Source organism: Trachemys scripta, chromosome 8 (genome assembly GCF_013100865.1).
Source record: "Trachemys scripta elegans isolate TJP31775 chromosome 8, CAS_Tse_1.0, whole genome shotgun sequence".
In the NCBI taxonomy this organism is placed as follows: domain Eukaryota; kingdom Metazoa; phylum Chordata; order Testudines; family Emydidae; genus Trachemys; species Trachemys scripta.
In genome coordinates, this window is record NC_048305.1 from 38,245,734 (window position 1) to 38,259,230 (window position 13,497).

The window sequence follows — 13,497 nt, forward strand, 5'->3', positions numbered from 1 at the left end:
GGCAGGGAGATGGGTACCCGCAGCCTCCTTCCATTGGGGGTGCAGCTCCGAGGTGAAGACGGGGTCCTCAAGCTCCCGGAAGAATCTCTTCAGCACGTCGGTCACGTCCTCAATGAAGTTGTCGCTGATCCGCAGCTTGACATTGCGGGCATCCCTGCGGAATTGCTCCATCAGCACCTTGATCCGGGATTTGGCCCCGTTCTTCCGGTAAATGCCTTCATGTCGCAGCCCTGTAAGCAGAGCGCGTGAGAGAGAGACCATGTCGTGGGAGCTGCGTGCTAAAGGGAGAGCCCAGATGAGCGCAACCAATGCAGGGGTTGGGCAGGTAGTGGACTAATGGGGAGTGTGCCCTCCCAGCTCTAGATCTCTGTGTGTGTGTGTGCGGGGGTTGGCGGTGGCATAAGCAGGTAGATCACAGTGTGCCCTCCGAGGCCCAGATCAGTGTGTGTGTGTGGGGGGGGTAGCTTGGAGCATGCCCTTGCAGCCTGCTCCCAGTGGCTGCCCCATGCCATCTCAGGAGATGCCTGATGGACAAGCGGGCAGCTCTGCACTCTCCCTGAGGCAGTGCCACCTGCTGCTGAGGAGAACGTGGCACAAGGTGTAAAATTGTTGACATAATCTGTAACCATATAGATCACTGTTGCAACCACTGTTATATATTTGCAGCAAATATTGTACAAAGGTTGTCGTGTGAGGTGTCTATGGGAAGGTTATAATTTGCTGGTTATGATTATGCTATATCTATATCATTTTTGTAGTTGAAGTTATGAATATTGGCTCTATACTGTCTGTATTTCAAACTTATGCTGTGCTTCTGGGTGACACCCGAGACAAGTTGGTGTCAGCTCTGCCTAGCCTGCTTGATGGCTCATTAAGGACCATCAGCTATACAACTGACCCATTGAAAGAAGGCAGATACACCTTTCAGAGTAGCAGCCGTATTAGTCTGTATCCGCAAAAAGAACAGGAGTACTTGTGGCACCTTAGGCCTTGGCTACACTCGGGACTTCACAGCGCTGCCGCGGCAGCGCTATGAAGCGCGAGTGTAATCGCGCCGCCAGTGCTGCGAGAGAGCTCTTGCAGCGCTGTATGTACTCCACCTCTCCAAGGGGAAAAGCTTGCAGTGGTGCGAGCGAGCGTGCAGCGCTGCATACTCTGATTACACTGGCTCTTTACAGCGCTGTACTCGCTGCGCTCAGGGGGGTGTTTTTTCACACCCCTGAGCACAGCAAGTTGCAGCGCTGTACATCGCCAGTGTAGCCAAGGCCTTAGAGACTAACAAATTTGTGACTCAGCAAGGTATACAGAGACATGCCTATGGACAGAACTCTAAGGTTTTTTTCTTGCCATGTGCCCGAATGCTTGTCTTTGGAACAAAGAAAGAGAGGCCACATGACAAGAGACTATAAAAGGCTGCTGCAGCTCCTCCATCTTGTCCTCAATCCTGCTTCAGACCTCTGGAGGGACTTTGCTGCAAACTGAAGCTCTGAACAAAGGACTGAATGACCCATCCCAGCTGTGGATGTATTCCAGAGACTTGATTTGAGCCTGCAGTTTATTCCATCACTGCTACAAGCCTGAACCAAAAACTTTGCCATTACTGTGAGTAATTGATTCCATTTAACCAATTCTAGCTCTCAACTATATCTTTTTCCTTTTATGAATAAACCTTTAGATTTTAGATTCTAAAGGACTGGCAACAGTGTGATTTGTGGGTAAGATCTGATTTGTATATTGACTTGGATCTGGGGCTTGGTCTTTTGGGATCGAGAGAACTTTTTTTTCTTTTACTGGGGTATTGGTTTTGATAACCATTTGTCCCCATAACAAGTGGCACTGGTGGTGATACTGGGAAACTGGAGTGTCTAAGGGAATTGCTTGTGTGACTTGTGGTTAGCCAGTGGGGTAAAACCAAAGTCCTCTCTGTCTGGTTAGTTTGCCTTAGAGGTGGAAAAACCCCAGTCTTGGGCTGTAACTGCCCTGTTTTAAGCAATTTGTCCTGAATTGGCACTCTCAGTTGGGTCCCACCAAGGGCAGCATCGTTACACAGGGCTCCTGGCAGCACTGCCAGCACCCAGCAGGAGGCACCAGGCCAGCCCCAAGCAGAGGGGCTCACCGTACTGGGTGATGAAGGCAATGCAGCTGTCCACGAGGATGGGGATATCACTCCTGCTGAGCTGCTGGTCGCGCAGGGCGTTGCCCCGTCCCCCCGCCGAGGCCTGGATGTCCGCGCACCACGCTGCAAAGTCCATCCGTGTCACCCCCTGCAGGTAAAAGGTCCTGAGGAGAGGGCAGAGAGCAGGGGATGAAACCCAGCTGGGGACCCAGTGCAGGGCCTGACTCCCACAGCACCCCCACCCCAGCTCCGTTCCTGCCCCTAGCACACCCCACTGCCCTGGTGCAGGCACGGGAGAGCTGGCTGGCTCCTCCCACCAGACACAGGTCTGTCTACAGGCACAGCCCCCGCCCAAGCCTCAGGGGGCAGGGCAGACATTTAGGGGAGACCCGGGGGGTGGAGGGGCATAGCTTGGAGCATGCCCTCCCAGGCCCAGATCGGCTAACCCCAGTGGGGCTCAGAGCAATGGGGGGAATTAGACAAAAGGAAAATCTAGGGTGAGCCTCAGGTTGCCCCCCGTGATGAGGGGCCCCATTGCGGGGCTGTTCAGCCTGCGCTGGCCCAGCAAACACAGCACTGCTTCCGCCCCGGGGCAAGGATTAGATTCCCCCACCCCCATGCAGGCTCCTCTCCCCCAGCTGTGCCCAGACTCCACTCGCTGGGAGTCCACTGACCAGGCTGTCTGTGTGTTTATTCCCCCCCGCCCGTCACCCCAGCTTAGTCTGCTCCAGACCCTGGGCCAGTAACACCTCCTTGCAGGCAGGAGGCGCTGCCCATCTGCCCAGGGCATCCCGCGAGAGGGCGGCTGGGATTCAGCCTGCACCATGTCCTGGCAGAGCTCACCTCCCCATCTCCACCAGGATCAGCACCTCCTTCTTCTCAGGAGTCTCAGTGAGGGGGACCACGCCTGCACAGGAGCAAATGGAGACTTCAGATGCAAATCCCACCTAGGGGCCAGGGAGAGACCTCGCGCAGTGCCGGGCCCGCACTGAGGGTCAGCTAGAAGGATCCCGATGCTTTACATACTGTGTACGTGCAATCACTGACCCAGCACCAAAATGCAGCCTCTGGGGTGGGGCATGGCTGGTGGTGAACAGTGCTCAGCCACACAGCACAAGGCTCACTGACCCAGCACCGCAATGCAGCCCTGCTGGGGTGGGGCACAGCTGCTGTTTCCCACAGTTGGAACAGGCGAGGGCTGTACTCACTGAGCTCCTGCAGCCTCCGGAGGTTGATGCTGTCCTCGGCTGCGCCCTCCTCCCCCGGGCAGAAGAACAGGTGGGCTTTCTGCAGGATGAAGAAGCCCTGCAGCCACTGCTCAGGACTGAGCATGGATCTGCAGCGCAACTGTCCCACTCTCTGGAACTCGTAGCCCAGCAGGCAGTGACAGCTGAGCGGTGTGAACCACTGCATGGGATGGAGAGACCGGTTAGATCTGGGCTGAGTGCAGGGTGAGGGCATCGCAGAGGGCTGTGCCCCAGTTTGGGTGGCTGGGGGTGGGGACAGGAACAAGGCGAAAAACTATGCCCTGCATTGGGGATGGAACCAGGGCAGAACACTATACTCTGCGTGTGTGTGTGTGGAGGGGGGCAGTGCCAGGGCGGGGGGCTATGACCTATGTGGTGGGTAGGAGGGATGCTGATTGGATCCTGGACCCCCCAGCCAGCAGCATGCTAGTTTGGGGGCGGGTCTGTCAAGCCAGGGAGATGAGGCAAGTTAGTGCTGCAGCTCTCAGCAGCAGTTTCCCAGCCTGACCCATGGCTGGTGCTGCTAGGCATGGTGCCGCACTGGGCCTGTGCCCTGGGTGACCGTGTCACACACCTTGCCGATGGCACTGGCCCAGGCCTGCAGGGTGTCCAGCCCGTCAGCTCCCAGCTGCTGCACTTTGTCGCCGCTCAGGAAAAGCTCCAAGGTGAAGCGGAACCTGTAGACGAAGGCAAAGGCATTGGGGGGCAGGGCTCCCCCAGCAGCCCAGTGCCCTGCCCCCCACAGCCTTTGCACTCTGGTCCAGCAGTGAAAATGACCCTTCCCAAGGCCTGAGTCTAGGCCGTACTGAGCTCTGCTGCATGGAGGCCATGGCCCTGAGGACTGGCCCTGCTCATGGGGCTGGCTAGGCCCAGGGCGCAAGGTCAGCAGGCCCTTCCAAATGGCCCAGCTCTAGCTGCCTCCCTGCACACAGGAGCCAGAGTGCGACTCCCCCAGGCAGCAGGAGCAGGGGGCCCAGGGTCACTAGGTAGCCTTCACTGGGACATCTGCAGCACCAAGCAGGAGACCCCAGTGGTGAGGGTTTGGGCCCAGTGGAGTGAACTCAGAGGGCTTGGTTATGGATAGCCTCATGAGGCACGGAGCTTGCTGCGGGCACTCAGCAGGCCCAGCCCCTGCACCACAGCCCCTTCAGCATAAGGGCATAGTGCCCCTTCACTGCTAATCCCCCTGCCTCCCCAGTGCATGTCCCCGGAAATGCTCAGACCCCAAGGTGGCTGCCTGCCTCTCCCTGCAGGGCAGTGCCGTGCCATGCCCAAACCCCTGCCTGCACCCAGTGCCTGGGGGGTCTCACTGCCTCTGATCCACTCACCACATGGGGGCTCCGGCGAGGGCCTGGACCCTTGGGGATTTCAGGGAGTAACCTGCCTGTGCTCCGGCCAGGGTGCTGATTGAGGTGGAAGAAGGTGGGCGTTCCCCCGGGGTGCAGACGGGGAAGGGGCATGTCCCCTTGGGGCATGTTTAATGATAAAACATAGTAGCCAAGGAAAACCAAGCAATGGTACATGAACAGCATAATGGCCAACAAGGGTCAGGCTAGAGACTCTTGCCTATATGCTCGGGGTATTACTGATCGCCATATTTGGGGTCGGGAAGGAATTTTCCTCCAGGGTAGATTGGCTGAGCCTCTGGAGGTTTTTCGCCTTCCTCCGCAGCATGGGGCAGGGATCACTAGCAGGAGGGTCTCAGCCGATTGAAGTCACTAAAACACAGGATTGGGGACTTCAACGGTAGAGTCCAGGGAAGGGTCTTGCGGCCTGCAGCATGCAGGGGGTCAGACCAGATGATCATAATGGTCCCTTCTGACCTTAATGTCTATGAGTCTATGAGTCTATGAGGGTACCTGTCTGGAGGCCCAGGACTGGCCAGTCCATCTGCTCTGCTCACGCCCAGCGAGACCATGTCAGCCAGCTCAACCTTCCCCACTAACTCAGAACACTTGTCAGTCTCGTAGAAGAGGAGAGACTTCTCCAGGGAGCACCAGACGCGGTGCAGTTCTGCAGGGAACACACTGTCAGCAAGGGCAGGTCCCTGCCACACCGAGCAGCCTCTCTCCATCCTAGGCACCATGGGGCCTGGCCCATACCTACCATCTCTGCTCTTCCTGGTGCTGGAGAGCTTGGAGAGGGCTGGTGCCTTGTAGAGGTAGCCACTGTGCACCACAGGCTGGGTGATCTCATTGTAGACCCCTTCCAGACTCAGCTCCTGCGCACTGGGGCTCCCTGCCAAACACATTAACTTAAGAACGGCCATACTGGGTGTGACGTTATTGACATGAACTGTGACTGTATAGATCATTGTTGCAACCAGGGTCCTATGGTGGCACCAGGTCTTGTACAGAAGAGGTCAAGTGGGGGTGTCTATGGAAAGGTTGTAATTTGCTGGTTATGATTATGCTGTCTGTATGTGTGTATCATTTTTGTACTTGAAGTTATGAATATCGGCTATGTACTTGTATCTCAGTGTGTTTGATTCTAAGTAGCCTCAGTGAAGCATTTGTTCAGCTTCTTGAGAAAGGACTATTCTCAATAAATGCCCAATCAAGAAACACTTAACTGACAATGGACTTTGGGAGATGCCAATCCACATCTGAACTTTCCTGGGAACATTCAAACTAACATGTATGTATGAATCATTCATGGACATGTGAGTTGCCCAGCTGGCTACAAACTCCATCTTGTTGCTGTGATTTTGCACAGAACAAAGGGGTTTCCACCCACAAGGAGAGAATATAAAAGGCCCTGGAAGCCTCTCCATTTTGTTTTCAGCTGGCTTAAGGGATGGCCTCTCCACCCCCCAAGAGATGCCTGAAAGAAACTGGAACAAAGGACAGTAACTATGAGGGTGTGAGTGATTGCTGGGCCCAGACTAGGAAGGAGTCCAGTCTGTGAAAGAAGCTTATTGGAACAGCTCTAAGGGCGAGATTTACCTGTATGCAGTTTCTTAATGTATTAGGCTTAGACTTGCTTGTTTTGTTTCATTTTGCTTGGTAACTTACTTTGTTCTCTCTGTTATTACTTGGAACCACTTAAATCCTACTTTTTATACTTAATACAATCACTTTTACTTATTATTGAACCCAGAGTTAGTGACTAATACCTGGGGGAGCAAACAGCTGTGCATATCTCTCTATCAGTGTTATAGAGGACAGACAATTTATGAGTTTATCCTGTATACACTTTATACAGAGTAAAATGGATTCATTTGGGGTTTAGGCTCCCAGAAAGACTGAATACTGGATCCTGGGAAAGTCTCTGTTAACTAAGAAACCCCTGAACTGCAGGGGGGTGTGGTCCAACCTCTTGGTCTGTGCTGTAATTGACTGGAGTGTCTTACTCAGCAACACAAGAGTGGAAGGAAGCCTTCTCTGGCAGGGTTGTTTGTTCTCAGTGGTACCCCAGCACATCTAGTGACAGTCTTAAGGGGGTTTCTGTGACCGAAGCTGTCACACTGGGTCAGAGCAATGGTTCATCTAGCCCAGTGTCCTGTCTTCTGACAGTGGCCACTGCCAGGTGCTTCAGAGGGAATGAACAGAACAGGGCAATTATTGAGTGATCCATCCCCTGTTGTCCTTTCCCAGCTTCTGTCAGTCAGAGGCTAGGGACACGCAAAACTTGGGATTGCATCACTGACCATCTTGTCTGATAGCCATTGATGGACCTATCCTTCAGGAATTTATATAGTTCTGTTTTGAACCCTATTATACGTTGGCCTTCACAACATCCCCTGGCAATGAGTTCCATGGGTTGACTGTGAGTTTGAAGAAATACATCCTTGTGTGGTTTTTTTACCTGCTGCCTATTAATTTCATTGGGTGACCCCTGATTTTTATGTTACGTGAAGTGGTCAATAGCACTTCCCTAGCCACCTTTTCCACATCATTCCTGATTTTATAGACCTCTATCATATCCTCCCTTGGTCATCTCTTTTCTGAGATGAACAATCCCAATCTTTTTAATCTCTCCTATGAAGCTGTTCCATACCCCTAAATCATTTTTGTTGCCCTTTGAATTTTTTCCAATTCTAATATATCTTTTTGACATGGGTGACCAGAATTGCATGCAGTATTCAAGGTGTGGGCTTAACATGGATTTTACTCCTGAGGGCATTCTGCACGAAAAAATTATTATGCGCACAATATTTTAAAATTCTGCAAATGTTATTTGTCAAATAAATGTGGAGGCTCCAGCATGGCATTGGGGAGCACAGGCCACTGGCTGCACAGAGGTGGGAGATCACTGTGCAGGTCCCCCTCAGGACAAGGACTCAGTGATGAGGCTGCACCCAATCCACACAGCGCAAAGACCGGGCCTGACCCAGAAACTTCCCAGGGCTCTGCCCCTCGGTGCCAGGGGCACCTGGTGTGGGCAGGCAAGATCAGCAAAGCAGGATCCAAGTGTGGAGGGGCTTAGTGTGGGAGGATCCAGGTGTACGTTGAGAGGGCTGTGTGTTGGACAATCTGGGTCCAGGTGGCTCAGTGGGGGATCCGGGTGTGGGGGGATCTGGATGCACAGGGACTTGTTGGGGGGTTCTGGGTGCAACAGTAATGGGACTCTGCAGGGGGGTCTAGGTGAAGGTGGTTAAGGCTCAGCAGGGGAGGTCTGGGTGTGCGGGGCTCAGTGGGGGATTCCAGATGCTGTGGTAGTGGGGCTCAGTGGAGTGGGGATACATGTTCAGTAGGTTGGGGTTTGGTAGGGTGAGGATTTGGGTGCAGGTGGCTTGTCAGGGTGGTCCAGGTGCAGTGGGAGTGGGCTCGTCAGAGGGGGTTCTGGGTATGAGGGGGTCTGAATGCACGGGGATTGAATGGATGGGGGAGCAGCTCCCAGTACAGTGATACCTCCCCCTGCAGCTCAGGAGTGATGGGCGCAGGAAGCATGCGGCAGTGGGAGGGGGAGTTTGCAGAGCTTCCTACAGCCAGGGGAGAAATCTGGGGGTGGGTCTGACACGGCCCTGAATGTCGTGCAGGGGAAGAGGAAGTTCCATCCTCCCCAGCCCAGCCGGGACTAGCAGCTGAGCCTGGCACAGGATAGGAGCCACCAGTCGGGTCTTCTTCAGTCCAGCCCACTGCCTCACAGTGATATACCTCTCTGCTGGCTGCCCTTGGCACCCGAAACGTATTGCTGGGGAGGGTCGAATGACCGCTCTTATGACTTCCCTTTGCTTCCCTGTCAGAAAGTCATTTTTCTACAGGGAAGCAAAGAAATATGTGGGGGGCATAAATTTTGTGCAGTGGTGCAGAATTCCCCCAGGAATAGCATTTATATAGTGGCATTATGATATTTACTGTCTTATCTTCTATTCCTTTCCTAATGGTTCCTAAAATTCTGTTAGCTTTTTGATTACTGCTGCACAATGAGCAGAAAGTTTCAGAGAACTATTCACAATGACTCCATGATCTCTTTCCTGATGGATAACAGCTAATTTAGATCCCATCATTTTGATATGTATAGTTGAGATGATGTTTTCCAATGTGCATTACTTTGCATTTATGAACATTAAATTTCATTTGCCATTTTGTTACCCAGTTTTGTGACGTCCCTTTGTAACTCTTCGCAGTCTGCTTTGGACTTAACTATCTTGAGTAGTTTTGTATTGTCTTCAAATTTTGCCACCTCACTGTTTGCCCCTTTTTACAGATCATTTATATTGAACAGCACTGGTCACAGTGCAGATCCCTGGGAGACACCACTATTTACCTCTCTCCATCCTGAAAACTGACCATTTATTCCTACCCTTTGTTTCCTGTCTTTTAACCAGTTACTGATCCATGAGAGGACCTTCCCTCTTATCGCATGACAGCTTACTTTGCTTAAGAGCCTTTGGGGAGGGACCTTGTCAAAGGCTTCCTGAAAGTCCAAGTACACTATATCCACTGGATCCTCTTTGTCCACATGCTCGCTCATGCCCTCAAAGAATTCCAATAGATTGGTGAGGCACGATTTATCTTTACAAAAGATGTGTTGACCCTTCCCCAACACACTGCAGAGGGTAGCAGAGCAAAACCTGTGGCTGCCCTGACCCCATGGAAACATTGCCACCTTGTGGGAGTTGGGTGGTGACCCTGGACAGGTCAATGGAACAGAGACCAATGGTCCAAGTGTGGGGAAGGGGGGTGGTGTTCCAAAAGCAGTGGGTTCCATGTGAGGCTGGGAGATTCCATGTGGGACAGGGTTGGTTCCAAGTGGGGCAGTGGGGTTCCGGGGGAGGTGGAGTTCTGTGTTAGCAGCGAGTTTCTGGGGGTGGTGGATTGCCTGTGGAGCAGAGAGTCCCCTCCTAGTGCAGGCCACAGGGGGCTCACAGGCATCCCTCTCAGTTTGCCACGGCTCAAAGCTGGGCACAATGTGGAATAATGACAAAGCTGGCCCCTGCGGGACCTGGAGAACTGTGGGATCGGCCTCTTGGGATGACTGGCTCTGGCTGAAGCCTCAGCCTCATGGCTCTCTTCTGATGCCCCAATGTTCCATGGGAAAATGGGTGGCACAAATTTGCCAACGCAGAGGGCAGAAGAACCAGAATGGGCATGAGCGGGGTGGGGGGCACTGACAGATAAGCCATCCCCCACCACCACTGTGGGGCAGGGGGCTCTGGGATCTCCAGTTACCTGGATGGTTCCCATGCCAGCTGTTCTCAGGGGTCTGCCAGAGCTCGGTTCCCTGTGACCCGTCGCAGCCCCCTGTGTCAGCTGCCATCCCGGTTTCAGTGGCAGAGAAGAACTGCAAGATTGTCTTCAGCAGGCCGGGCCCTGCCACAGCAGCACAGAGCGTCTAGGGAGAGAGACACAATCAGTGGACCAGGGCTCTCAAGCCACTGCATGCCCCCTGCTCCATGGGCACCTGGCTGCCAGCTCAGGGGAAGAAAGGGGAGCAATGCATGCATGTGTGCCGACACAGAAGGTCGGGCCTATCCTGGCCATCCCCACGGCCTCTGAGCCCCTGCCACAAGTGCAGGAGGGGGTGTTAGTCAGTGAGGGAGTTCACTGCGCTCTCCAGAGCCTGTGCCAAGCCCAGCCTGCCGGTTACCTGCAGCACGTCATCCTGGGAGGTGTAGCGGGGGTGCGGGCGGCGGTACCGCCCATCACGGTATTTGTGAGTGATGAAGACCTGTCTCTGCTCTGCGCTGGAGTCTGGGTAGAGGGCCTCAGCGGGCGGGAGGCGCGCGGCCCAGAACCGGTTTGCTCGCTCGTTCCCCAGCACGATGAACAGCTGAATGAGAGCGCAGAGTCACTGAGGGAGGGGGCGAGATAGCATGGGGGGATCCTGTGGATTGTCGAAGGGTGACATCGCAAGCCCCTGGAGGGGGCTGGGTGTCAAAGATGGACTGGGGATGCCCTGGGGGAATGCTGTGGGTCCTCTCCCCTGTGCCAGGGCATCCCCAGGAAGATGAACCCCCACTTCCCGCTCCGCCAGACCCAGACTGTGACACACATTTCTGTAATGTCAGCTCTGTCTTGTGGGCGCTGGCCATGGCAGCGCATGGGTGGGGGCAGTCTCTGTACCTGGACAATCTCATTGCTCCAGACGCTGGTGTCAAGCTTCAGGCTCTGCACCTTGGACACGCTGGAGCCCAGGCTCCGGTGCTGACCTGTCAGGAGCAGCAGAGAGACTGTGAGCAGCCCGGCTGTATAGCAACTGCACAATCGCTACGCCACCAACCTGGCCGGCCAATCCACCCACCTGCCCAGCCAGCTGGCCCACCTTCTGACCCAGCCACACAGCCCCACACTGACCCGCTTGCCCCATATTACTGACTCGCCCACCATCCCACTGACCCACCTGGCCCATGTACTGACCCACCCACCCGCAATGCCTCCGACCCGCCTGGCCCATATACTGACCCATCCTCCCACCATCCCACTGAGCCGCCTGGCCCATATACTGACCCACCTCCTGCCATCCCACCAATCCGTTTGGCCCATATACTGACCCACCTGCCCACCATCCCAGTGACCTGCCTGGCCTATATACTGACCTGCTGAGCCACCATTCCTCCGACTCACCTGGCCCATATGCTGACCCACCACCTGCCATCCCACCCCAATTGTCCAATATACCTGCCCATCCAACCACTGACCCATCCACCCGCCATCCCACCTGGCTGATATACCCACCCATCGACCTACCCAACTGATATACCCGCCCGCCCAAACACAAACTCACCCAGCTGATATATTCCCTCACCCACCTGCCAACCCAGCTGGCTGATATACCACCCGCCCCATATACCCACCCACCAACCCACCCACCCGATATACCCCACCACCAACCCGCGCAGCTGATATACCAACCTGCCTACACATTGACACACCCAAGCAGATATACTGCCCCGCCCAATCAGTATACTCACTCACCAACCTGCCCGGCCAATATACCCAGCCTCCCAAACTATCTACTCCCCCGCCCAGCCCCCACTCCCACAGATCCGTCAAGTGCTCTTACCCACCCCTCCCCCGCCGGCAGGGAAGGGAGGGAGGAAATGCACTGGCCTGCACACTGCTTGCAGATCACCACACACAGGTTGATGGATGCCCAGTCGGGGCTCAGGGCTCTGCAGTCAGCACAGAACTTGTTGGCTCTGTTGGACCAGATTTTCTCGGCCACCTCGTAGTCATACAGCATCTCTGCAATGGCGTCCTGCAGCGCCTCCATCCACTCCCGCTTTTCCCGCTCCGACTCGGCCACGAAGCTGGGCAAAGGCACAGCCAGGAAACTCAGAGTGTCCTGGGCTTGTCCTTGGGCACCCGAGTTACACAGAGTCCCGCTGCAGCACCCAGGTAAGCTGGGGCACCCAATACGCTGCCCAGCCTCAAGCCAAACCCCCGACTGGCGCCCCCCAGCGCAGTTACCTGAAGATCTTGAATGGGCTGATGAGCTCGAAGCAGCGGTTCTTGGCCTCCCGGATGGTGGCGCCGTGGAGCTCGATCAGGCAGATGGCGATGCCCATTTTAAAGAACTACGAATGGAGACAGATGCAGTGAGAGGCTGCAGCCTTAGACCTGCAGTGCCATGGCCCAAGCCCACGGGGCACAGCACCCACAACCATGCAGGACAGCTGCACACACTCCAGGAACATCCACAGACAGAAATGCCCGCATGGGGCATTCTCCCCCTTGGCATGCCAGTGGGCCCGCTTTGCCAGCCTGCACTAAGACTCCACACAAGCACATACCCTGTGGGGTGGGGGATGTGGGCACACCCCCCCATACACGCTACCCATGCCAGGAATAACCCAGCCCTGGTGAGGTGGGGACTCAGATTCTGCTCTTACAGCCCAGGCCTGTCTGCTACACTATCCTCTCTGCCCTATCCCCAGTCCCTGGCTCCTCACGCATGCTGCTGGGGGTGGGCCAGGCGAGGGAGAATGGCCACCGTGTGTTATGGAGCGGGAGCAACTGGCCCTGGAGCCAGGGGCCACTATCTCCCCATCCCAGCCCAGTGCCCTCTCCTCCGTCAGGTCCCGCAGGGGAAGGGGCTGGTCCCCAGTCAGAGCAGCCTAGCCTGCGCTGGCGTTAGGCACACGTAAAGCCATGGGGGCTGCAGGAAACGCCCCCAAACCGCACCTGAGCAGCATCCCCCGCTCCTTGGCCTGCTCACAGCTGTGGGCATACAGGCTCTGGGCCATTGTCTCTGCTCCCGGCCACAGAAGCCTCAGCAACATGTGGGTCCCCCCCTTGGGAGTCCCAAGCTGGGGCCGTTGAGTGCTGGGCCCAGGCTTGCCGGGGTGGCCTCAGACTCAGCCTGGCTTCATGCTGCTGGGGGACTCTGGGGCTCCCCACCTGCAGCACGGCCAGGCCATGCCTTGCTCACCTGCTCGTTCTTGTACAGCCACATGTTGGCCAGGCTGAGGGCTGCGAACAGCTTGGACTTGTGGCCCTTGAGCTCCAGGGTGCCACACTTCTGGCAGTGAGTGCTGCTGGCCAGGCGGGGCCGGGGGCTGACCAACCGCTGCTCTGCCACCTTCCTCTGCAAGGTGGAGCACCACTCGTTCCTCTGAGCTGCAGGGCACAGCAGCGGTGGGGTGGAGACAGGCAATGAGTGTCCACACGCAGTCCAGCACCACTGGCTCTGGGCGTAGCCAGGACACCACGGATGGAGCCCACCCCCCAGGTTCGGGAAGCAGAG

The 13,497-nt window shown here is 55.6% G+C and overlaps 1 protein-coding gene across 4 annotated transcripts in view; it reads right to left on the reverse strand.

Annotated features, from left to right (window-relative positions):
* Window positions 1-13,497, reverse strand: part of ARAP3 (ArfGAP with RhoGAP domain, ankyrin repeat and PH domain 3) — a 59,228-nt gene that overhangs the window by 13,449 nt on the left and 32,282 nt on the right. For 3 of the 4 annotated variants that reach the window (XM_034778958.1, XM_034778956.1, XM_034778957.1), the window contains exons 9-21: window positions 13,183-13,370; window positions 12,222-12,328; window positions 11,862-12,061; window positions 10,875-10,960; window positions 10,399-10,581; window positions 9,981-10,143; window positions 5,470-5,601; window positions 5,223-5,376; window positions 3,938-4,040; window positions 3,325-3,523; window positions 2,960-3,023; window positions 2,117-2,280; window positions 18-230 (exon numbers count right to left, since the gene is read on the reverse strand). In XM_034778958.1, coding sequence (XP_034634849.1) covers window positions 18-230; window positions 2,117-2,280; window positions 2,960-3,023; window positions 3,325-3,523; window positions 3,938-4,040; window positions 5,223-5,376; window positions 5,470-5,601; window positions 9,981-10,143; window positions 10,399-10,581; window positions 10,875-10,960; window positions 11,862-12,061; window positions 12,222-12,328; window positions 13,183-13,370 — 1,956 coding nt within the window. The remainder of the gene's footprint in view (window positions 1-17; window positions 231-2,116; window positions 2,281-2,959; window positions 3,024-3,324; window positions 3,524-3,937; window positions 4,041-5,222; window positions 5,377-5,469; window positions 5,602-9,980; window positions 10,144-10,398; window positions 10,582-10,874; window positions 10,961-11,861; window positions 12,062-12,221; window positions 12,329-13,182; window positions 13,371-13,497) is intronic. The other variant, XM_034778959.1, reaches the window with a different exon arrangement.